At 43.0% G+C, this 25,738-nt stretch overlaps 1 protein-coding gene across 1 annotated transcript; it reads left to right on the forward strand.

Moving 5' to 3' along the window:
* The first annotated feature begins 1,180 nt into the window (after nt 1–1,180).
* Nucleotides 1,181–16,324, forward strand: LOC140133546 (cryptochrome DASH). The gene is made up of 14 exons (XM_072153851.1): nt 1,181–1,338; nt 6,140–6,312; nt 6,415–6,508; nt 6,843–6,973; nt 8,360–8,508; nt 8,650–8,738; nt 9,276–9,349; nt 9,518–9,607; nt 10,469–10,548; nt 11,184–11,243; nt 11,348–11,505; nt 13,041–13,160; nt 14,023–14,199; nt 15,693–16,324. The coding sequence occupies exons 1-14, from the start codon at nt 1,264–1,266 to the stop codon at nt 15,798–15,800; spliced, it is 1,578 nt and encodes a 525-aa protein (XP_072009952.1). The 5' UTR covers nt 1,181–1,263; the 3' UTR covers nt 15,801–16,324.
* The last annotated feature ends 9,414 nt before the right edge of the window (nt 16,325–25,738 follow it).

The raw sequence follows: 25,738 nt of genomic DNA on the forward strand, positions 1-25,738 counted from the left end.
ATAGACTGACAGATATTAGTCTCCGCCCACTTCACCTCTGGGGAGAAAGTTTTTTGTCAAACTTTCAGGACACAGACACAAGACCAATACTTAAATGGGTGTTCCCACAAACAAAAGTCGGTGCTGAGACCCCCACGAGCGATCCGACGGAGGTCGCTCTGTCAGACTAATGGAGCAGATGGCTGTGCATGACCATTCTGCTCCATTTATCTCTCTGTAGCTGACGGAAAGATCACCGATCTTTGTCAGCTCTATAGAGATTAATGGAGCAGAACAGTCATGTGCGGCCATCTGTTCCATTAGCCTGACATAGCAAGGAGGGATCCGACGGGCCCCTGTTTTTTGTGATCTGTGGGGGTCTCAGCACTGAGACTCCCACTGATCAGCAAGTTAGGACCTATCTCGCTGATAGGGCCTAACTTTTGTTCTTGGAAAAACCCCTTTAATCAGAAAAGTGCTGATCTAAGGATGTGGTCACATGTGGTGCTAGAATTGCTTTTCCCAAAGCAGCGCTAGCACGCGGATGGGCCTCGGTCCGCACCTGGTATCTTGTGTGCAAGACACTGGTACGGGTCCTAGTTTCGTTTGCACTTCACTGGAAACGCATATTCGTTCAGCTGTGCGCTAGTGTTGTGTTAGGACGCAACACTATTGATACGTGTGACCCCATAGTGTATGTCTCAATGGTTGGAGCTTGTTTTCTTTGTACTGGGCTGACCAGGGTCCTATTCCCCCTCCCCATTCATATCTATTTTTGCAAGTCTGGTATCTAGCCAATAGTCCCGGCCCGGCCATTTTGTGTCCACTTTTAACACAGTTTTTTACAGTTTAATTGTGTAATTTATCTATTATATATATCTTGTACATTCAGAATTGGATCTTCCCTTACTGACATAACCTCTTGATGTGTTCCTATGTGTACCATATATTACATGACATAACTTGTAAGGAACCATATGTAATGTGATCTATCCGTCTGAATAAGGTCAAATAATCAGGTGTGCACTATTTAGGTGCAGTTTCCAATATGTAGTGACATACAAGTTATATTAGACCGATATGTCTTATATTACAAATAGATGATGATGATATCCATCAATATAGAAACTGCTTCATGTATAGAATTTGGCTGATGTGACACCTAGTGGCTACGGTGTGAACTGCAACGGACTGGAGTAGTAGGCGGGGATTTTACGTCATCGTAGTGGGCGGGGGCATTAGTGAGACTCCCGGTGAGTGGCTCCGGTGAGGCCGCGGCTTCTGATGAGGATGATGGCGGCTCCGGGCAGGATAGTGATTTGTCTGCTGAGGAATGACCTGCGATATCACGATAACGAGGTACGATATGCACGACACTGCGGAGCAGCTGCACTCGCACAATACACGACTTACACAACCGCAGTGTATTGGTGGTGGCTGCGCACACCGGGGATCGCTATTGGTGGAGGCTGCTCACACGGGGAACGCTATTGGTGGATGCTACTCACACGGGGAACGCTATTGGTGGAGGTTGCAGTTGTGTAACCCGGGGCGTGACTATGCTACACGTGTATTATATACACTGCTCTAAAAAAAATAAATGGAACACTCAAGATGACACATCATAGATCTGAATGAATTAATGTAATATTTTCATTTAATACTTTGTTCTGTACAAAGTTGAATGTTTGACAACAAAATCACAAATCATCAGTGGGAATCATCATATTTACCAATAGAGGCCTGGCTTTAGAGTCACCCACAAAATTAAAGGGGTTATCCGGGTTTTAAAAATTACCTAGGGCCGGGCTGGGGAGGGCTAGTTAAACATAATAAACATGTACTTACCTCCTCCGGCGCCGCCGATGTCCTGCGCCGCGGTCCCTTCGATCCGTGCCCGTTTGTTTACAGGGGCACGGAAGCCGCTCACAGGGAGCTTCCGGTACGCGATGTGGCCGGCTCCTCCCATCCGTCCCTATCTCTCAGCGTTGTAAGCGCTGGGAGATGGTGCGCATGGGAGCATCCGGCCGGCTGGAAGCTCCCTGTGCGCACTTGTAATGAAACCGGCGCACAGAGAAGACCGGCCGCGGCGCGGGACATCGGCAGCACCGGAGGAGGTAAGTACATATTTATTATGTTTAAATAGCCCTCCCCAGCCCGGCCAGAAGAAATTTTTTTAAACCCGGATAACCCCTTTAAATCAAGGCTAAAGCCCTTGTGTGAAAGCTCCCTCAGTGTAGTGTCCAGAGGCTGAAGGAGCTACCAGGAGACAGGCTAATACACCAGGAGACATGGAGGGGGCTGTAGGAGGGCAACAGCCCAGCAGCAGGACCGCTACCACTGGCTTTGTGCAAGGAGGAACAGGGGGAGCACTGCCAGAGCCCTGCAAAATGACCTTCAGCAGCCACAAATGTGCATGTGTCTGCACAAAAAGTTGGCAACCTACTGCATGAGGATTGTATGAGGGCCCGATGTCACAGCCCAACACCGTGCAGGACTCTTGGCACCAGGATTGGCAAATAATCCACTGGCGCTCTGTGCTCTTCAGACATAAGCAGGTTCACATTGAGCACATGTAACAGATGTGACAGAGTCTGGAGACACCGTGAAGGGCAATCTGCTGCCTGCAACATCCTTCAGCATGACCATGACCGGTTTGGCAGTAGGTTGGTAATGGTGTGGTGTGGCATTTCTTTGGAGTGACGTACAGCCCTCCATGTACTCGGTAGAGGTAGCCTGACTGCCATTAGGTACCGAGACAAGATCCTCAGACCCCTTGGGAGACCATATGCTGGTGCGGTTGGCCCTGGGTTTCTCCTAATGCAGGACAATGCTAGACCTAAGGTGCCTGGTGTGTGTCAGCAGTTACTGCAAGATTAAGGCATTGAAACTATGGACTGCTCTGCACGTTCCCCAGACCTAAATCCGATTGAGCACATCTGGAACATCATGTCTCACTCCATCCATGTCCTCATGTCTTGCACCACACACTTCCCAGGAGTTGGCGGATGCTTCAGTCCAGGTCTGGGAGGAGATCCCTCAGGAGACCATCCGCAACCTCATCTGGAGCATGCCGAGGCTTGTAGGGAGGTCATACAGGCACGTGGAAGCAGAATACTGAGCCTCATTTTGACTTGTTTTACAGACATTACATCAAAGGTGGATCAGCCAGTAGTATGTTTTACCACTTTAATTTTGTGGGTGATTTCAAATCCAGGCCTCCATTGGTTAACCCCTTAACGCTCTGCGCCGTAGTTCTACGGCGCAGAGGTATAAGGAGTGTATGAAGAGGGCTCACGGGCTGAGTCCTCTTCATACAAGGGTGGGGGTTTTTGCATATTGCATAAAACCCCCACTGCTAATAACCGCGGTCAGTGCTTGCACCGATCGCGGCTATTAACCCCTCCGTTGCCGGTGACATTTAAAAGACGGCGGCGCGCGGGCGCCGCCATCTTTGTTACGGTCGCCGCGCCCCCGAACGTCATCGGGGGCCGGCGATCGGTTGACATGGTAGCCTCGGCTCTTCGTTTGACCCGAGGATACATGGCTTCTGCATATCCATTACAATGAGCCTGTGGCTCATTGTAGTGTATAGTGTGCAGAAATGCCATATACTGCGATACAGAAGTATTGCAGTATATGGTAGGAACGATCTGACCATCTAGGGTTAATGTACCCTAGATGGTCTAAAAAATAGTGAAAAAAAAAAAGTTTAAAAAATAAAAAAATTAATAAAATATTAAAACTTCAAATCACCCCCCTTTCCCTAGAACTGATATAAAACATAATAAACAGTAAAAATCAGACACATTAGGTATCGCCGCATCCCAAAACGCCCGATCTATCAAAATATAAAAACGGTTACGGGTGGCGGTGACCTCCGAGGCGGGAAATGGCGCCCAAATGTCCGAAATGCGACTTTTACACCTTTTTACATCACATAAAAAATGGAATAAAAAATGATCAAAATGTCGCACAGACCTCAAAATTGTAGCAATGAAAACGTAGGCTCATTTCGCAAAAAAATGACACCTCACACAGCTCCGTTCGCCAAAGTATGAAAAAGTTATTAGCTTCAGAAGATGGCAAAAAATTTTTTTTTCTTTTTTGTACACATTCGTTATAAATTTGGTATCACCGCGATCGCACCGAACCAAAGAATAAAGCTGAGCTGTTATTTTGAGTGCACAGTAAAAGTCGTAAAAACTGAGCCCACAAGAACGTGACGCACGTGCGTTTTTTAAATTTTTTTTCCACATTTGGATTTTTTTTTCAGCTTCGCAGTACACGGCATGTTAAAATAAATAAAATTACGAGAATGTAAAATTTGTTACGCACAAAATAAGCCCTCACACAGGTCTGTACACGTAAAAATGAAAAAGTTATGGATTTTTGAAGGTGGAGAGCGAGAAATGAGCGAAAAAACCCTGCGTCCTTAAGGAGTTAATAAGATGATTTCCACTGATTGTGATTTTGTTGTCATCACATTCAACTGTGTACAAAACAAAATATTGAATGAAAATATTTCATTCAGATCTAGGATGTGGTATTTGAGTTTTTCCTTTATTTTTTTGAGTAGTGTATATTTTAGATATAGCTTGTGTGATAAGGCCGCATTCAAACATAAATGCCGCGCTAGCCGTACATGTGACCGCACTCTAAAAGTTCATATAATAAACTGTAGTAGATGTGATTTTTTTTTTTTTTTGCCGTGGATTCTCATGCAGATTCTGCTGCAGATTAACAGAGAATAACATCAAATTCAGTAAAAGATATGACATAGATTGACATAAAAATCTGCAAGTTGTGTAAATTTTTAGTGAAAATACCTTAGGCTGGCGCCACACGTAGCGCTTTGTCTGCGCTTGCAAACGCAGACAAAGTCGCGCCCACTGGGGCGGGCCTCGGCCCGATCGTATCAGCGTTTCTATGGAAATTTAACGCGAAACACCGGCGGCTCGTTCCCGATCGCAGCCGTTTCCATAGAAACGCTGATGCGATCGTGCCGAGGCCCGCCCCGGTGGGCGTGACTTTGTCTGCGTTTGCAAGCGCAGACAAAGCGCTACGTGTGGCACCAGCCTTATGCAGTGGACAAGGTCGCTTTGTATTCACATTGATTTTACAGCTGCTGGAATCCTTTGACTTTCTGTGCCTTGTGCAGGGAGCCTAAGGGTGAAGACACACATGGCGTTTTTGGGCCGTTTTTACTAAGTGCGTCCGCATGCGTTTTTTGAAAACGCATCCGCTTTTGTCAGTTTTTCCGAAATTGCGCAATGAAAAACGGACAAAAACGCATGCGTTTTCAAAAAACGCATGCATTTTTAACTATCTGAAAACGCACTTAGTAAAAACGGCCCAAAAACGCCATGTGTGTCTTCACCCAAAGGCTGTATTCACGCTTAGACCAACCTGTTTAACCAACCTGTTTCTAGTTCCTAAACTCAAGCGTTCAGGTCTAAATGCATCTGTTCTTGGGAGTAGTTGCTTTTCCGCATACAGATTTCCATTTGGCCGTCAAATTTCACATAAAAAATGCACACAAAAATCCATATTTTATTGGAAGCCTCATTGTTTACTTCCTGTGGATAAACACTGATCCCTGGTCATGTGGTGTCATACAGATTCACTGCTTGTTAAGAGTAATCAGAGCCGTGTGTTATAACAAGCTGTGCATCTGTGAGACATCACATGACCAGGGACAGGTCTTCATCCACAGGAACTAAACAATGATGCTTTCTATAGTATGACAGCAAGCAGAGATCTAGAAAACCGTGCAAAAATTATCCTGAAACTATAATGGGAAATTGTATAACTTTTAATTACACAAACAATATTAAATATTTGCTGGAAGTGGACAACCCCTTTAAGGGTAAAACCACACTAATGTACATATCCTCTAGAATTTCCCTTCTCTTTTTGATCTACACACTGAACCCCGGCTTTCATGTGAACAGCGGTCTGCAATACTGTGGCAGAAAGTAGTGTCCCAATTCACACCAAACTTGCATTTCAGGGTGTAGACCCCATACACACACTAATATCTCCTATTATGTTAATACTAAAGGGGGTCTTATCCTCTTTGTTGTGTTGTTGGGTTTTCCAGGTGATCATCATTCTGTGCTGCATAGGATATAATCCTCCTTTTTCCTGTATCTTGTAGGTGTTGCTTTGGGCTCACCGGAACGCAGAATATATTGTCCCCCTCTACTGCTTTGATCCAAGACACTATGTGGGAACACATTACTACAACTTCCCCAAGACAGGACCTCATCGCTTGAAGTTTCTGTTAGAAAGCATAAAGGATTTAAGAAACACGCTCAAGAAAATAGGAAGGTGGGTGTGTGATTGTAGTACATGAGATCATATATAGGAACATGTAATATGTGTATCTAATGTCCGTGCCCATTAACCTTTTTCTGTCTTTTATCTATCCAGCAATCTTCTGCTGAGAAGAGGTCATCCTGAAAATGTAATTGAGGATCTGATCAAGCAGATTGGACCAGTCTCTGCTGTGGCTCTTCAAGAAGAGGTTATTTTCTCCACTTTTTGCACACCCTACTTTAGGCCATAGCCGGGCAGGCGTACGTCCGGTGCGCTGGAGAGGAGTGGCGACCCCCTCCCCTCTCCAGAGAAATGCAGGCGTACGGCCATGCACACAAAGAAAGATAGGATATGTCCTATTTTTTTTCCTGTGTACAGAGCAGTATATGTGCGTCGCCTTATCACTCCGTGAGGCCATTGCTGTCTATGTGGGACATATGTATGGCCGCACATATGTCCCCCTTTACTGTCGTGTGAATGCAGCCCTACTTGTATATAGCTATAGTTGAAGTTGTGTTTTGACTTATAACCCCTATTTTCAGGCCACAAAGGAAGAGCTGGATGTTGAGAAATCTTTGAAGCAAGTCTGCACTCGGCATGGTGTCAAGTATCATACAATTTGGGGGTCCACATTGTATCATCGGGAGGATCTACCGTTCAGGCATATCTCTGGGTAACGTTAGAAGCTTTACCAGAAAACAGAAAAGCAAGCTACACAGTGTTTACATGGAGTCAAGTACAGGAGAACACCAAAGTGAACATTAGTCTGCATAGCTGCATTAGACAATACAGAAACAAAGACAACAATTTTATACACAAAAACTTAAATGACATAAAATAAACATAAAATGTCTAATCCCGACTCTATTTATAAAGAAAAGTAGTTTCTAACATCCAGGAAAGAAAGTTTAGAAGTGTAACAGATTGAATGGTGTCATAGTGTATTATTTCCTAAATGTTCTTACCGTATATAAGCCGACCCGAATAGAAACTGAGGCTCCTACTTTTACCACAAAAAACTGGGAAAACCTATTCACTCGAGTATAAGCCTAGGGTGGGAAATGCATTGGTCACAGCCTCCCCCCAGTATATAGATATGCAGCCCCTCTCCCCAATATATAGCCACCTGTCCCCTCTCCCTGTATACAGCCAGCCCTAGTTTGCCCAATTCATTAAAAAAAAAATTTATACTTGCCTTTCTGACGCCCCCAGGTCTTCTCAGCGATCCGTCCGGTAACGGCACATCCATGTGGCGCACAGTTCTGACGTCAGCTGCCATTGACATCAGAGTGTCTGCCGGCACACGCAATACTACTGCACGTGGGATTAAAAGATAGGACATATAAGACATACGCGTGTGTGCTGTACTGTACCGTTCCCGTACGGTGCCGTGAGCCCATAGAAGTGTATGGGGGACGTATACACGCCGTATATATGTCCCCCATACGTTTGTGTGAATGTAGCCTAAGGGTTTTGTATAATGTGGTTTACTGTCATTTATTTCAACATGAAACTGTCTCCAAACATGCCCATTTTGGACACTCTGTTCATTTACAGGATATGATAAGCAGCAACCTCGCACTTTGCGTCTAATGCATACATTTCATAACACATTCTACCAGCTGGAGAGAAATTTGCCTAATTAAACAGCTGTTTATATTTGGGTTTACAAAATGCACCAGTTAACACATGCGTTGAAGCAAGCATTAACATTTGTGTTTTGTAAACACAAGTGTTAACAGCTTTTTAATTGGGCAAATCTCTCTTCAGCTGTTGCAATGCGTTTTTAATTGCGTGCGTTAGACGCAACGTGGGACTGCACCCAGACCTTTGACACTTTGACAATTGGACGTGCAGAAAAAATGTAAAAACCTACCAAGTAACACTCCACAATTCTAGTGCACACATAATCATAAATCCCCCCCTCTCCCCCAAGACATAACATGTCTCATCACCTAAAGCAGAGTATACAGATCATGAGTTTTAAATGGTGTTTATGAGTTTTTACTGTTCCTTCAGATCATATTTTAAAATGTCCTAACTTTACTTTCTTGTGTAGTTTACCAGATATCTATACCCAGTTCCGGAAAGCTGTAGAGGCGCAATGCAAAGTGCGTCCAACCTTACAGATGCCAGAGAAGTTGAAGCCTTTGCCGGGGGGCCTGGAAGAAAGTTCTGTGCCAACAGTGGAGGATTTTGGGCAACAAGGTAGTAACATTTTGTCAGATGGGTGTTCTTCTTCTTGACTGAAGAAGTGGCATGTTAAACCCTGATGCTCTGTTCATTCTATACGGACATGCTGGAGATAGGTTTTCTGTTTATCAGAGCTGTGTTTCTTATGATTAACAGATCCTCTAACAGACCCAAGAACAGCGTTCCCTTGTAGTGGGGGTGAGAGTCAAGCTCTACAGAGACTGCAGCATTACTTCTGGGATACGGTAAGTTGTCACAACTCTAGGTATGTATAGTCTATAGTAGACATCCTCTCCTCACCAATCCTCCTTTGCTCCTAACACAAAGATGTCTGTTCCTCTGCTCTCTACTTTCTGCTGCAGCAGCAGAGATGTCCAGGCTCTTTGCATTGCTTGTGTTAAGATGTTATGAGTGCGCCATTAAGTAGGGACTGGCAGGAGACTGTAGAGCAATGGAGAAGTGAGGGACAGACAAGGCAGTTGTGTAAAGTGTTATGTAATATTATACTAAGCCTTTTTAGAAAATAGATAAAACATTGTTATAGTATGCATAGCCCAAATGTATCCAAGACTGGAAAGCAGTACTCCGTATCGTTCAATTCTTTATTCACATGTGGATAAGTAATAGCTAGCTAGTTACATACCACGTAGGACCCCCACCCCAAGTGCAGGTGATTCTGTAGCTTGGCCAACTTTATGGTGCCAGTAACCTCTACTACTTATTTTACATGCGTGTATGGACTACTTGGATGTCTATTGCTTATGTGCCTTTCTTGTATTCAGAATCTTGTAGCCTCCTATAAAGACACTCGTAATGGACTCATAGGAATGGATTATTCAACCAAATTTGCCCCATGGTAGGTTTCTATCACTCAGTGAAAGATGAAATCTAATATAAGGGTATCTGCCCTTTACCACATGGAAATGCAGCATGGAAAATCTGCACGTATGTGTGACATGTGCAGGTACCCTACCCAAACAGGCATTGAAACCGCTTGTTCATGTATGCTGGTGCTATATTTTAGGCTCGCGTTGGGCTGCATCTCCCCCAGATACATATTTGAGCAGATCCGCAAATATGAGAAGGAACAAACTGCAAATCAGAGCACTTACTGGTAAGTCATTTTATTGACTTGTATTATTACATTTTTGTGCGTTGGGCGTAGTTCACACCTATGTTCGGACCTCTGGACATTTTTACAACTTCCTTTATTATGGTTTTAGAGACAGAACATAACAGAGGTCCAAACGTAAATGTGAATTAGGCCTTACCTTGTTGTTTCACAAGACTAGTAAGTTGTACTTTGCACCTCCTATTAGTTGGTCTTGTTTGCTGCACAACTATACAGAATTTTATGGCACACAGGCTCTTTTCTGGCTTGTCGTGGAGTGCTTGAATTGCGTTACTAAATGCAATTCAGATCCAACATGTGAACGCAGCCTAAGTGTTGCCTGTGTCTGCGTTGTGTGCAGGAGCATCCTGTTCCAGCAGTGTTGCAGTGTTGCATTTTGCCGCTTTGATGCTGCGGTCAATAGAGGTGGTGGCATCTGGATGGTTAGCTAGCATGGAAGGGGAACCTTCTGTCATAACATCAGGCAAGTTATCACAGGGTGCTGATAGGTTAAGCCTGCAGGGCCAGTAGTTGGGTACTCAGAGCTCTTATTTTGATCATCTTCCCTACATATAGGAAATGCCCTGAGATGCCCGTCCAGTCAGGTTAGACCTTCTACCAGTAATTGGTTGGATGGGCATCTCGCTGCATGTCAGGAAGAAGACAGAAAAGACAGCCATGGGGACCTGGGCTGCACAAGGGGATCGTGGAGATATTTTTTTATTTTTAAGTAAAATTGCATAAATGTTTAAAAAAATAAATTTTTACAGTAGTAATTAAGAACTTCCTATTTCTCACGTTGTTGTATCGAATCCCTTGAAGAACGCCCCAGTGAAATTTTAGTATTATTTCTGTTTTTTTTAGGGTAATTTTTGAACTCTTATGGAGAGATTACTTCCGTTTTGTGGCTCTTAAGTATGGAAGGAGGATATTCTTTTTGAGAGGTATGTGCTGTGATCAGGGCTCAGGTTGTATCTCTGCTTTTGTCTTCTGAGTGTAAGAACTTCTAGTACATATTAATATAGCGTAGTATACATAGTAAATGGCTTCACAAATATTACACATGATATAATGATATAGCTTGGATCACGTTCTGCATGAATAAACATTCTGCTGTATATGATTTTCTTTTTACTTGATACACGTTTCTCATTTTTAATCCACCTATTGTGGACTTTAACCTGTACAAAGTTACAGGTCAAGTCTTTAGCAATTCCCTCCTTTGCCGAGCTGGTTCTAAGGCTCAGTTCAGACCTGCCACAGGGGTTTCCATAAATATCCCAATTTTAGGAAAGTGGAACAGAAAATAAGAATGTAAGGTGAGAATAAAGTCTCTGTGCTCCTTCCCTTCGCCATTGATTTCGGTGTATGGTAGGTTGCCTTGTGTTATAATAGCGGAGGTGGAAGAGATGCTGATAAATCTCCAGTGGAGGTTAACCTGTGGTGTAGATTTTAACTCTGCTTTGGATTTTCACTGCCTGTTTCTTGACATATTTGAGATGCACGCTACACAACCATAAGGGGTGGGGGAAAACATACAATCTTGTGTGAAAAACTATTGCCTTGTGCATTCATTTAGGTCTTCAAGATAAAGAGGTTCCTTGGAAGAAGGATCTAAAACAGTTTGAAGCCTGGAAAGGTCAGTGCCTGTCTTATATCATCTCATCATGCACTGCATAGGTTTTACCAGAATCCCTTGTGTCTAGCCAGTGCCATATTTTTTTTATATATATATTTTTTCAGAGGGTCGGACTGGAGTTCCTTTTGTTGATGCAAATATGCGCGAACTAGCTATGACAGGTTTTATGTCGAACCGTGGACGCCAGAATGTGGCCAGTTTTCTTACTAAAGATCTTGGGCTTGACTGGAGAATGGGGGCCGAGTGGTTTGAATACTTGCTGGTAAGAAACATCCTGTACTTTAAAAAGTCCTTATTAGGGATCCAAATGTACATCTTTGGATAGTAAATATACAAGAGATATACACTAAGTTGTCCACTAAGTGGTCCTGTGTTTTAGTTGTACTTCCAGTACAAGTATTGGGGGTCACAGGACCAACTTTGGTGGCCTCTTTGGACTACAGGACATGTGACGTTCCATTGTCTGAGGAGACCGCTGATTTTTCAAAGTGAGCCCTATGACCCCCAGTGCTTTCGGCCAAGCCAAGTGTTGCGAATACTGAAAGTACCTGCATGACTACAGGGCAGGGTAAGTTGACTTTTTTAATGGGGTTGTCCCAAAATACGAAACTTTACCAGTGTAATTATAAGACCATTATAAGGTTACCCATACTGTACTTGCCCTGGTAAAGGTTCTCTGTAATCCTTAGGAACCACAGCTGATGTGACCCCCCCCAACATGTCCTGTGTCCTCCTGGCTTCTGGTGGTTGAAGGGACCTGAGGGTGCTCGTACTTTAGTTATGTAAAAGCTGGTGACAGTGACCCTTTAAGTAGCAGAATCTGCTTTTTTTTCTCTTTCTCTTTCTTTCTGGAATATTACCAGAAAGAATAAAGTCCTATATATAGGACTGGCTCTTGAAGTACTGGAACAGAGAGCTCTACATAAAAGTGTACCAGAATATAATAATGTTAGAAGGCATGATATATTTTATTGCTACAGGAAAAGCTAAAAGAAACCACAAAATCGTCTGTTTCCTGGCAATGTAGGAAGTAAACTTTTTATATAAAGGGAGTTGTCTTGAGGAAACTGCAAACTCTGCAAGTCCCAGTGAAGTGATGGCGTGCTGGTTGTGCATATGCCTTGATGTATCATTCACTGGGACAATACAGGGGGCTTTTGGCAGCTCAAAACTTGCCCTGTGAGGTACCCAATTAAATGACTGTGGTTGCCTTGGGCACAAAAACTAATGCAAAGAACTTCAGTGGGACCCAGGCTGAATGGGCGCAGGTTATTTCACAATTTTGTGCAAGTGCAACCGATCTATCCGGTGTGGCAGGGATTTCATCATATAAAAATTCATTAAATGATAAATCTCAGGTCTATATTTCCCAAAAAAGTATACAGTCAGGGAGGCTTCTTATTTCTAACTGCGTGACAGGAACTTCTTTGTAGGAACTACTTGCATTTCCAGGTCCACTGTATGTGCAATCAATGCAGTTTTCAAAAAGCCAACACTGCTAATGGGTGACTCCTAGACCTTCACTGACTTTTATTTAGCAAGTTTATCACTAGAGGCAGATTGACAAGGCTGCTGCTAAGCAGCCACCACAAAGTAATATATATATATGAGGTGGAAATTGCAAGACAAAGGCTAAGGTCATTATGTACAATTATAATTCTTTCCTTGTACTCATACATTGAGTGCAAATCTCTCTCTATCTATAAAAAAAATATATGTATGTATATATAATATCTCTTTATGCGTTGTGACACAGGCTGCAGATAAATATATGCCATTTGGTTTTTGTGTTTCTAGGTAGATTATGATGTTTGCAGCAATTACGGCAACTGGTTGTACAGCGCTGGAATTGGAAATGACCCAAGAGAAAACAGAAAATTCAACATGATAAAACAGGGCTTGGATTATGATGGCAATGTATGTGTACAAGTGCATGAAACTTTTTAGTCTGGTGTGTCTTTGGCTTAACAGGGTTTTCTGTGAACATGTTGGGCCACATTTATCACAACCGTCTTAGAGCAGAATTGTTCTAGTTGCTCATGGCAAACAATCAGAGCTCCATTTTAATTTTATAAACCGTTGTGGTAAAATTAAATCTGAGCTCTGATTGGTTTCCAAAAGCAAACAAGAAGAGGTTTCCTCTCAGGTCCTTTTGATAAATTGTCCCCTGTTGACTCTTGTCTTCAAAAGTCACCAACGCAACTTGGAATATATACAACTATTTGACGTGTTGAACCAGGTCTGATGGTGCTGGAACCAGTCCTTATAAACCCACAGAAAATATTTCAAATTTGATAATGGAAATCAACTTGTAGCATATCAAAGAGGATCATAATTGTTTCATGACCACCTTCCCACTTAAATCGCTGCCATTTAATCCAAGATGGTGGCCATGTCCTACATGCTAATCCCCTGTCATCCCTTATCCCTGATATGTTATTTTTCCTTTTGTTTCTGAAATGGGATGGTGTCCTAGGACTTTTTACCCACCTTGTATACACATTTCTCATAGTTTAATAGGCCTGTACCAATACATGTAAAAAGGTATGGGACCCTAACCTCATCTGCATAAAGGTATGTTGGCTCTTTAGGGGCCCTAAACCTATTGACAAGCTTCTAGTCTATGAAAAGAAAGGCCTATGTCATATTTCTATCTGATCCTTGCAGTTTTGCATTCAGTTCTTATAAAAATCAATTAATTTATGTCAATATTGCATTACAAAATCTGTACATTCATCAGTGAACTTACATTTTTACTTGGATTCATTCCCTAAATAAGGGCGACTACATCCGATTATGGGTTCCAGAGCTACAAGAGATAAAAGGAGGAGACGTTCATACACCCTGGGCACTAAGCAATGCTGCGCTGGCACATGCCAATGTAACGCTTGGAGATTCCTACCCGTTTCCAATTGTCATGGCACCGGAGTGGAGCAGACACGTGAACCAGAAGCCGGTAAGTGTACAGAGCTCTGCGACAGATTGTGAATGTCTGCAAAATGATAATATTCTTATTTGGTGTACTACAACTGTGAAGAGAGGGATATGTGCAATCGGAGACAAACGCAAAGCAGCTGCCTCGAATAAATATGTAATAATAAATTTTTATTTCTATTGCGCCATCATATCCCGTAGAGTTTTACAAATCATAGGGGACATATACAAACAAAATAAGACATTACAGATTAATAACATGGTCATATGAAACAAAAATAGTGAATCGCATTAAAGGGGTTTTCCCATGAACAGAAGTTAGGCCCTATCCACAGAATAGGGCCAAACTTGCTGATCGATGGGGGTCTCCGTGATGATTCCCCCACTGATCACAAAAACGAGTAGTCCAATGGAGCGACGAGGAGTCCAACTGAGGTATGTGGGAACCCATTGGACCCCTCGTGTTCGTGATCCGTGAAGGTCTTGTCACTGTGGTTAGGGCCTAACTTCTACTTGTGGGAAAACCCCTTTTAAGGGACACCATACACTCTTCTCCCGATAGGTGATGAAGACCAAACCAAATTTGTAAATGGCTCAGGGAGTTGTTGGTTCATATCGATCTCACTTATAGGTCCAAACCACAATTGGAATAGTGATAAAATACTGCCGTATGGGGCATATATACGCCCCCCCATAGACAGCAATGGCCGCACGGCGCCGTACAGGAGAAAGGTAGGACATGTCCTATCTTTCCCCCGAATACAGCGCTGTGCACCATATATCTTTATGGGGAGGGGCGGGAGCGAGCGGTGTTTACCCCCCTTGTCGTCTTCCTGGTGCCCACTGTGCTACACGTGGGCACACACGTGTGTGTGTGTGTGTGTGTGTGTGTATTTAAACACGCATACAACTAGTGACTGACTGCTCTGTGCTGCACTAAAGAGTTGTCACACATTTTTGGGGCCCATATTGAAAAAAGAAAAAAAAAAAAGTTATTCTAGAAACCCTCTATAAAAATGTACGAACACTGATTTAAATAGAACACCTTTAATTAGCATCAGTCATCATTGGGTGCTGACAATCCCTTCCAGTTCCCTACACTGTGCTGATGAGATGCAAAAATATCTAAACAGCGCTGTCCACAGTTGGGAGTCTGTTCCTTTTGGAAATGACTTACTGAATTGGCTTTCAAAGTAGTCCCTGGAAAACATATTTGCATATTTCCTTCCCAGATTCTTTCCTTGTTCATGAAGGGTTTTTTTTTTTTTAAATGCATGAAGAAGCAAAGCATGTTATCTTTTTCCTTCTGACTGAAAACCCATGAAACAAAACTTGGAAAAAAAAAACACTGCAGACTAATAAACTAAATGCGTCCTGCTTCTATCCATCATTCTGTCCAGTAGTATGTTCCTCAGACTTTACAATGGCAGAATGAACCTTTGAGAAATAAATTTTTTTTTTTTTTTTTTTTCCCATTTCCAAAAATCCACATTTTTTTTTTTTTTGTATTTACAGGACAGCGGAGCAGCATCATCCCGGAGAGGCAGAGGACCATCTCACATGCCAAAGCAGCACAAGAACAGAGGGATAGATTTCTACTTTTCTCGAAATAAAAATGTATGATGGCCGTGTAGGATGCGACTGGGACACTGCAGTATTTTCTGTAGACTGCGCTGGAATTAGGAAAGACACAAATGGCAACCTTCCAAAAAAATCTACATGTGAAAGTTCTAAAAAAAAAAAAACAGCAATACAATAAGCACCTTTTACTCTGATTTGCAACAGAAGAGAAGTTTTGGGGGTAACCATTAGCCAAGTACAACACAACATTTATAATACATTTAGCAAATCAACAGTAATTTTTTTTTAATATACAGGCGGTCCCCGGGTTACATACAGGATAGGTTCTATAGGTTTGTTCTTAAGTTTAATGTGTATGTAAGTCAGAACTGTATATTTTATAATTGTAACCCCAGTCAAAATTTTTTGGGTCTCTGACAATTGAATTTTAAAAATGTTGGATTGTTCTAAGAACCAGGATTAACACTAAAGCTTCATTACAGACACCTGTGATAACTGTTATAGCTGTGTATTGTAGCTTAAAGGGGTTATCCGGATTTTAAAAAATTTCTTATGGCCAGGCTGGGGAGGGCTATTTAAGCACAATAAATATGTACTCACCTCCTCCGGTGCTGCCGATGTCCCGCGCCGCGGCCGGTCTTCTCTATGCGCCGGTTTCATTACAAGTGCGCACAGGGAGCTTCTGGCCGGCCGGAAGCTCCCATGCGACACCATCTCCCAGCGCTTACAACGCTGAGAGATAGGGACGGATGGGAGGAGCCGTCCACATCGCGGACCGGAAGCTCCCTGTGCGCGGCTTCCGTGCCCCTGTAAACAAACAGGGGCACGGATCGAAGGGACCGCGGCGCGGGACATCGGCGGCGCCGGAGGAGGTAAGTACATGTTTATTATGTTTAACTAGCCATCCCCAGCCCGGCCCTAGGTAATTTTTAAAACCCCGATAACCCCTTTAAGGCTAAAGTACAGTAAATGACCAATTACCAGATGTCTGTTTGTAACTAGGGGTCGTCTGTAAGTCTGGTGTTTTTAAGTAGGGGACAGCCTACGTTCTACATACAGAATCAGTAGGGGGAAGGTGGGGACCCCTGCAGCTGCATTAGGCTTTTTACACACATTGTGGATTACTTGCGGATTTTACACACATATTTTGTTGCGGATAAACAACACAGTAGCATTAAAGTGGTGTGATGTGGAAAAAGTTATTTGGACGATGCAGTTTTTTCAGTGTGTAGATTTTGTAGATTTTTTTTTTTTTTTTTTTTTTTTGAAGTGACGTCAGGTGAAAAAAAAAAAGAGGGAAAAAGATCAAAAACGTGCCACAAATAATACAAATCTGCATCTAAAATGTTTGTATTTGATACAGATTTATTTGCAGGGTGTCTGAGTGACAATCCACAAAGTGTGCAGTTATCGTAAAGGGGTTGGCCACTTTATCTCATGTTTTCTTGTAATATGTGTGGGAGGCAGAATGAACAATCGCCTTGCCAGGACCTAAGCTTTAGATTTATGTATACTATCATAAGGTCATGGCATGGTGATAGCTCATGGACAGATAGAGATCACATGACCCTCCATCTGCGGCCATTTTATGGACAGGGATGTCTGGCTGATGAGGTAAAAGACTTCACATATGAAGAAAGTGGATCAGAACTATTAACAGATTTATATTGGTAAATTACATAATAACTGCCCCCTACACTTACATACACATTACAAAAAAGGTAAAGCGGCCAACCCCTTTAAAGTGGAATCCCACTTTTATATATCAATTTACATGGTTCTATCTACTCTATAAGGTCTTTCAAATTTACAAATGTAATCTGTGTGTGTTTGGGTATTTTGGACCTTTTTTTTTTTTTTAACATGATGAAACACTCTTTACACAGTGATCATCCTTTACATGACTGTTACATTTTATATTGAAGAGTAAAAAAAACTGCTATTTATGATATTTTCAGTTATTAAAAGGTCAAATCTGTGTGTTGTTAGAAAAAAAAAAACATCTACCATCAAAATCAAGCCTGATAAACCAGGGGCACTTACTCATAGATCCAGGCACTGTGACTGAGGTAATGCTCTTATATTTGTTATCCATGAACTTCTTCCTTTGAAAATCAACTATTGAAATTATGCTAATAAGCTTGAAGGTCCACTGTAGCCCCTTTGTGATTTGACTTTACAGATTGTTACACTGTCTCACCCACCTTCCTGCTCCCCAGCACTTGAACAAGAAGTGCTAACTGCATAAGTGCTAAGGGAGCAGGGGGGAGGGTGAGACAGTGTAACAATCTGTAAATCCAGATCACAGAGGAGCTAGGGAAGCCCCTCAGACTCATTAGCATAATTTAAAACATTGATTTTAGAAGAAAGAAAGGCATGGATTACAAATCTAAGAGGATTACCACAGTCACAGTGCCTGGATCTATGAGTAAGTGTCCCTGGTGCATCATGCTCTGATGGTTAATTTCCTTAACCCCTTCCCGACGCGCGCCGGGTCCCGGTGCATGGAGAGGGCTCGTGGGCCGAGCCCTTTCCATAGCCGGTAAGTCTTTGCTGCATATTGCAGCAAAGGCTTACCGGTAACACCCGCGATCGGTGCTAGCGATCGCCGCCGGCATGGGCGCCGCCATCTTGTCGTGGATCGCTGCTCCCCGATGACGTCACGGGGAGCGGCGATCCGTCGCCATGGTAACATCGGGTGTTCCGAACACCCGAGGCTACTTTGTTTTAACCCATGCATTACAATGTGCTAATTGCACATTGTAATGCATGGGGAGTAAAATCCACATATACTGCCATACTGTAGTATGGCAGTATATGATAGGATCGATCAGACTACCTAGGGTTAGAGTACCATAGGGAGTCTGAAAAATAGTAAAAATAAAAAAAAGTTAAAAAAAAAAAAATTATAATAAAAAAACCTAAAAATTCAAATCACCCCCCTTTCCCTAGAACTGATATAAAAATAAATAAACAGTAAAAATCATAAACACATTAGGTATCGCCGCGTCCGAAAATGCCCGATCTATCAAAATATGATAATGTTTTTTCACTATGTTTAACCCCGTAACGGAAAATAGCGTCCAAAGTCGAAAATGGCATTTTTTTGCTATTTTGAAAAATATAAAAAAATTTATAAAAAGTGATCAAAAGGTCGCACAGTCCCAAAAATTATAGTAATGAAAACGGCGTCAAAATTCTCAAAAAATGACACTATCCACAGCTCCGTACACCAAAGTATGAAAAAGTTATTGGCCCCAGAAGATGGCAAAATAAAAAAAAATATTTTGTACAGGAGGTTTTAATTTTTTTAAATGTATGAAAACATTATAAAACCTATACAAATTTGGTATCCACGTGATCGTACCGACCCAAAGAATAAAGTAGACATGTCATTTGGGATGCAGAGTGAAAGCTGTAAAATCCAAGCCCACAAGAAAACGTCACAAATGTGGTTTTTCACCATGTTCACTGCATTTGGAATTTTTTTCCCGCTTCCCAGTACACACCATAGAATATTAAATACCGTCACTATGAAGTGCAATTTGTTACGCAGAAAATAAGCCATAACAGAGCTCTTTATGTGGAAAAATAAAAAAGTTATAGATTTTTGAAGTTGGTGAGTGAAAAAAGTGAATTAGTCTCACCGGTAATTCTGTTTCCATGAGTCCACCATGACGGCACCTGGAGGTTGCACCTTGACCTTTGGTAGGGACAGGATGTTGCGAAGGTTATAAGGCCCCTCCTCTGCCGCTGTTCCCCAGTGTCTTCCAAATAACCACCAGAGGTTCCGGTAGAGTGCTAGAAGATATTAGCCAGACATCATTAATAACACAGGGCAGGGTATATATAGCCGTCATGGTGGACTCATGGAAACAGAATTACCGGTGAGACTAATTCACTTTTTCCATAGCGTCCCCCATGACGGCACCTGGAGACTTACCAGATAAATAGACTAGGGAGGGACCACGGCCTGGAGAACTTTCCGTCCGAAGCTCAAGTCATGGCTAGAGGGTAGATCCAGGCGGTAGTGTTTTGGAAATGTCGATGTACTTGACCACGTAGCTGCCTTGCAGATCTGGGAGATGGATGCTCCCCGTTTCTCTGCCCAGGAAGTAGACATAGCTCTAGTAGAATGGGCTGTTATGCTTTCTGAAAGACTCACATCTTGCAGCTGGTAGGATTTAGAGATAGTCTGTTTTATCCACCTAGCAATGGTGGAACTTGATGATTTTTCTCCTTTATTTTTTCCTCCAAACTGAATAAACAGGTTTCTGCACTTTCTGAAAGATTTGGTTCTGTCTAGATAAATTATGACAGCTCTTCTGACATCAAGAGTATGCCAGAGTGCTTCCTTCTCATTCCTTGGGTTGTTACAGAAAGATGGTAAAACGATTTCCTGATTTCTATGGAAGTCTGAGACTACCTTTGGAAGAAAAGACGTATCTAATTTCAGAACTATTTTGTCTTCCGAGATGATCAGGAAGGGTTCTTTGGAGGATAGGGCCTGAAGTTCTCCAATTCTCCTGGCGGATGTTATGGCCACAAGGAAGGAAGTTTTGAGAGATAGGTCTTTCAGGCTGCATTCCGAGAGTGGTTCGAACGGAGGCTTCATAAGGGAGTTTAGGACTAGTGATAAGTTCCACTTAGGTATATCTGATCTAATTGTAGGTCGCAGTCTTAAGACTGCTTTCATGAACTTCTTCACCCACTTGTGCTCTGCTAAGGGGAAGTCAAAACAGGCGCTTAGGGCCGATATTTGGACTTTAAGGGTATTAAGGTCTTAACCCTTTAGAGAAACCATCCTGTAAAAAATCAAGAATTCTAACGATATTCGGTTTGGCTGGAGTCGGGGGAAAGTCCCCGCACCAAGATATATACTTTTTCCAGATTTTGTAGTATATTTTGTTGGTGATTGGTTTTCTGTTTGCTATTAGGGTCTGTATGACCTGGTGAGAAATTCCCTTTAGCTAGGAGCAATTCCCTTTCAGGAGCCAGGCCACTAGGTTCAGAAACTTCGGGTCTGGGTAAAGAAGAGGGCCCTGGTGTAGCAGATCCCTTCTGCAGGGAAGGAAGATGGGTCCTGAGATTGCTAATTTTAAGAGAAGTGGAAACCATGGTTTTTTCGGCCAGAATGGTGCTACTAGGATCACTGTCGTCTGACTCGATTGAATTTTTTGTAAGATTCTGGGGATTAGGGGAAATGGAGGGAAAGCATATGCTAGATTTGTCCTCCATGACTGGCTTAAGGCATCCAGTCCTAGAGGGTTGTCCTTGGGTGAGATGGAAAAAAATGCCTCTATTTGAGTATTCTTTTTTGAAGCGAACAGATCTATTGACGGAGAGCCCCATTTCTGGGTTAGGGAAAGAAAGACTTCCCTGTTCAGGGACCACTCGTGTGGGTCCATCTTTTCTCTGCTCAAGAAGTCCGCCGACTGATTCTCTGACCCTTTTAAGAACACCGCTGTTAGGGAATTTAGGTGATTCTCCGCCCAGAAAAAGATCTTCTTGGTGACCTCCGTCAGGTCCGAGGATCTTGTGCCCCCTTGACGGCGTAGATAGGCCACTGTAGTCACATTGTCTGACAGGATCCTGATATTTTTTACCTGGGTTTTGGGTAGCCTTTTTAGTGTTTCCCACACTGCCGATAATTCCCTTAGATTTGAAGATTGTCTTCTCATCCAAGGGGACCATGACCCCTGAAGGTAACGGTCTGGTAGTACGGCTCCCCATCCTGAGGAACTGGCGTCCGTTTGGATGGCCAGGACTGGAATCGGGTTCCATGGTATTCCCTTTTCTAGATGTTGCTGGTGTTTCCACCAGTTTAGAGAATTTTTGACTTCCAGAGGAATGACCTTCTTGAAGTCTAAATGTTCCAAGTTCTTGTCCCAGATTTTTAATGTCCACGCCTGTAGTGTTCTTACATGGAACTGGCTCCATGATACACAGTTTAGGCAAGCTGTTAAGTGACCTAGCAGTCTCATGGCTGAACGGACACTGCATGATCTTTTCTTTTGGAATTTGTCTATGAAAGAGGTAAGGGATTCTCTCTTGTCTTGTGGGAGAAAAGAAGCTTGGCGCCTGGAATCTAACATCACCCCTAAGAATCTTGTCTCCCTCTGGGGGTCTAGATGAGACTTTTGGAGATTTATAATCCAGCCCAGATTTTCCAGGGTTCGGATTGTCCGATCTCTGTGGTCGAGAAGAGTCAGGGTCGAGTCTGCCACTATGAGGAGGTCGTCCAGATATGGAATAATGGAGATTCCTTCTTTCCTTAAGAATGCCGTCACTTCCGCCATGACCTTTGTGAAGGTCCTTGGGGCTGATGAAATTCCGAAAGGCAAGGCTCTGAATTGAAAGTGGCAGACCTTCCCCTGTGGCGATTCTACCGCGAATCTTAGGAATTTCTGATGATTTTTGTGTATGGGGACGTGATAGTAGGCGTCCTTTAGGTCGATGGTGCACATTTGTGCGCCTGGAGGAATTAGTGGGGTGGCTGTCTTCACTGATTCCATCTTGAAATATTTGTATTTTATGTTTTTGTTTAGCCTTCTGAGATTTATGATAAGTCGAAGGGTCCCATTTGGCTTTTTCACAAGAAATAAGGGGGAGTAGAAGCCCTTCTTTTCTTCTTCTTTGGGAACTGTAACAATTACCTTCATTGTTAACAGATCTTGAAGATTTTTCCATAACTGTGTTGTCATTCTCCGAGATGTTAGGTTGGAGACAAGAAATTTTTGTTGTGGAGGGGAGCTGAATTCTATCTGGTAACCTGATTTGATGATACTCAGGATCCACTTGTTTGATGTGATCGTCTTCCATCTGTGGAGGAAGAAAAGAAGACGCCCCCCTACCTGGTAGTCACTGTTTTTTTGATTGATGTGGAAGGTTGGAGAATAGGTATCCTCGGCCTCTTCCACCTTTGTTGTAGGACCAGCGGCCCTGTTTTCCTCTGCCTCTGGAGTCTTTAGGATCCTTGGGATTCCGAAAGGAAAAGCTTTTCTGAGGTTTTTTAATTTCAGGAAACCCTTTCTTTTTATCAGAGGCTTTTTCCAGAAGAGTATCTAGTTCAGCGCCGAACATGAAGTCTCCTGTGAATGGGATGTTGCAGAGCTTCGTCTTGGACTTTACATCCCCTCCCCACTGTCTAAGCCAAATAGCCCTGCGGACTGAATTAGATAGCGCCCCTTCTTTTGCTGACAGTCTGATGTTTTCTGCTGAAGCATCAGCAAGAAATCCTGTCGCTGAACGCAGCAGCGGTATCGTCTGTAGAAGGAGATTCCTGTCCGCATCTGTTTTCAGGTGGTCTTCTAATTCCCCCAACCAAAAAAACAGAGTCCTTGCTACCGAAGTAGCGGCTATGTTGGACTTGAGGCTAAGCATGGAGGATTCCCAGACTCTACGGAGTAGGCCATCAGCCTTCCTGTCCATGGGGTCTCTTAATTGGGAAGAGTCCTCAAATGGCAGGTCCGTTTTTTTCACCACCTTAGACACTTGGATGTCTACCTTGGGGGGGCTGTCCCAGTTTTCTGTCTCTTTGGGGTCAAAGAGTAACCTGTTTCTGAACTCTTTAGTGATGATTGCCCGCCCCTCAGGACTCTTCCATTCTTCTTGGATGATATCCTTTAGGGTTTGGTTTATGGGAAAAACCCTTTTCCTTTTGGATTTTAACCCTCCAAAAAGTTCGTCTTGAATGGATTTAGGCTCTACCACCTCTTCCACATTAAGCGTATTGCGTACGGCTTTAAGGAGGTTATCCAGTTCGTCATTGGAAAAGAGGTATTTTGAGGTTCCTTTGTCCTCAGATACCAAGGAGACGTCTTCAAGCGAGTCCTTCCAAGAATAGGTAGGAGCCGCAGAGTGTTTATCATAGTCGGAATCAGTATCTAGAGATCTGAGTCTTTTAGGAGCTGGCTCTAGATATAATCCCGGATCCTGGTCTGGTTCAGGTTCAGGATTTGGCTCAGGACCTAGTCCCAGTACCGGTCGGTTTAAATTAGTGAACATCATAAGGGAGGATTGGAATTCCTCCCGCATGGCCGCTTTAAGCTCATTTAACATTGACTCATTTTCTTCTTGTAAGGCCCTGGCTAGGCATTCAGAGCATAGCGATTTTGGATATAAATCTGATAATCTTATGTTACAAGAAAGGCATCTTTTTGATTTAGTAACGCATTTCCCTTTTTTGGGGTCCTTGTCTTTCCTCTCCTTGTCCTTAGGTCTTGAAGGGTCGTCCTAGGACAAGGAGACAGACTACATTAAAATCCACAAAATAGTGCACAACAAGATTTTTCCCTCTTTAAGAAAAGTTTTTTGGTTGTACTCATGGTACCCAGGACAATGGGGGAAGAACCAGGGTCGTCCGCCATAGTAAAGGATTATTTCCACAGCTTCAGCAGTGAGCTCGTTGGTGGTATAGAGGCTGACACTAAGCAGGAAGCATTTTTAAGCTTCCCGCCACCCCCTAAGCCAATCAGATGGCTTCTTTAGCGATCACGTGGCCCGAACCCGGAAGTCGCGCGATACACGGCCGTCGCGCAGTACGCGTCGAAACGAACAGCCGGCGTTCTGAGGGGAAATAGCTGTGGGAGGTAGCCCCCGGAGGCCGGGAGGCACCTCATCCAGGGTCCGGAGACCCATGCCCCCCTCGGCTTTAGCTCTGGGCCGCAGGAGGAGGGGGGCCAGGACCGTGTCCTGCAGGACACCAGGCCAGGAAGGTAGGTAGGACCCCCGCTCGTGACCAGTCCTGGAGGGGGCTCTAATTTCATCCCCCCCCCCCAGGGGGAGAGACGAGGTCTCGCAACCCTGACCCTTGGTAGGGACAGGAATACACTGGGGAACAGCGGCAGAGGAGGGGCCTTATAACCTTCGCAACATCCTGTCCCTACCAAAGGTCAAGGTGCAACCTCCAGGTGCCGTCATGGGGGACGCTATGGAAAATGGAAGTGAAAAAACTAAAAAAGGCCAAGTCGTGAAGGGGTTAAAGGTTTTTTGCATTATGGAAAATGTTTTCAGTTAAACGGTCATAAAAATTATTAAAAGGCTCAAATAAAATATTCTCTTGTTCCTGTTCTCTCTAAGTGCTGCACTTTCAAACTCTTAACTCTGCTGACCTCTGGGGAAAAAAAATATGAATATTAAAAATGATAGCTGCACAAACGTGTGTGGGTGAGAGAGGACTGGTTGACTTTTTCACCTTTAACATTTTGTTAATATATTCAAAACAAAAGCAGCACAAACAAAAATTTGAGCAGCACAAACTTAGATCAATTGATTTGAGTAATGTGGGGGGGCTGGATGACCTCTGGAAACTTTTATAAATATCTTAAAAATGTATGCTGCACAAACGTGGCACTAATGTTCGACACCAATTTTGTTTGATTTGAACAAGGTGGGAAGGGGGGGGGGGCAACTTCATTCAGGTCTAGTGGGGATCCTGGCAGCAGCAGATGACATCTTTATATCACAATACTGTAATAATGTAAAAATGAATAAATCTATCGCTACTGCTAAAAGTCTGAAATTATGTCATGGATAATGTACAAGAATGTTGTTGGTGGAAGTTCCGTATATAGAATAAACACTGGAAGTATAAAGCAGTGGGGCAGGTAGATCACCACCTGCAGCCCCTATAGGTACATTGATAGTAGATCAAATCAAGGAAGTGACAGTTTTCCCCAAAATGCCCCACAAAAAAAACCTGTTCTCACCTGATACATTTTTTTGTAAAAGTAATGTACCATATACAGTTGCATTGCACTGGGAACAACTGCACTTACCTGTGTTTCTAGTTTTTAGAAAAAAAAAAAAAAAACCTCTACAGTGTATTATGTACATACATTTTTATAGATTTCATACATGAGGAGTAAGGGGTACGGCTGCTATATGTAAAAAAGTGAATGAATTTGTACATGAATCAAAATAGTTGTCAATGACAATGGAATAGTTAGAATACTGATAGAAACATTTTCCTTCTAAGC

This window comes from Engystomops pustulosus, chromosome 5 (assembly GCF_040894005.1).
Source record: "Engystomops pustulosus chromosome 5, aEngPut4.maternal, whole genome shotgun sequence".
Classification (NCBI taxonomy): Eukaryota; Metazoa; Chordata; class Amphibia; order Anura; family Leptodactylidae; genus Engystomops; species Engystomops pustulosus.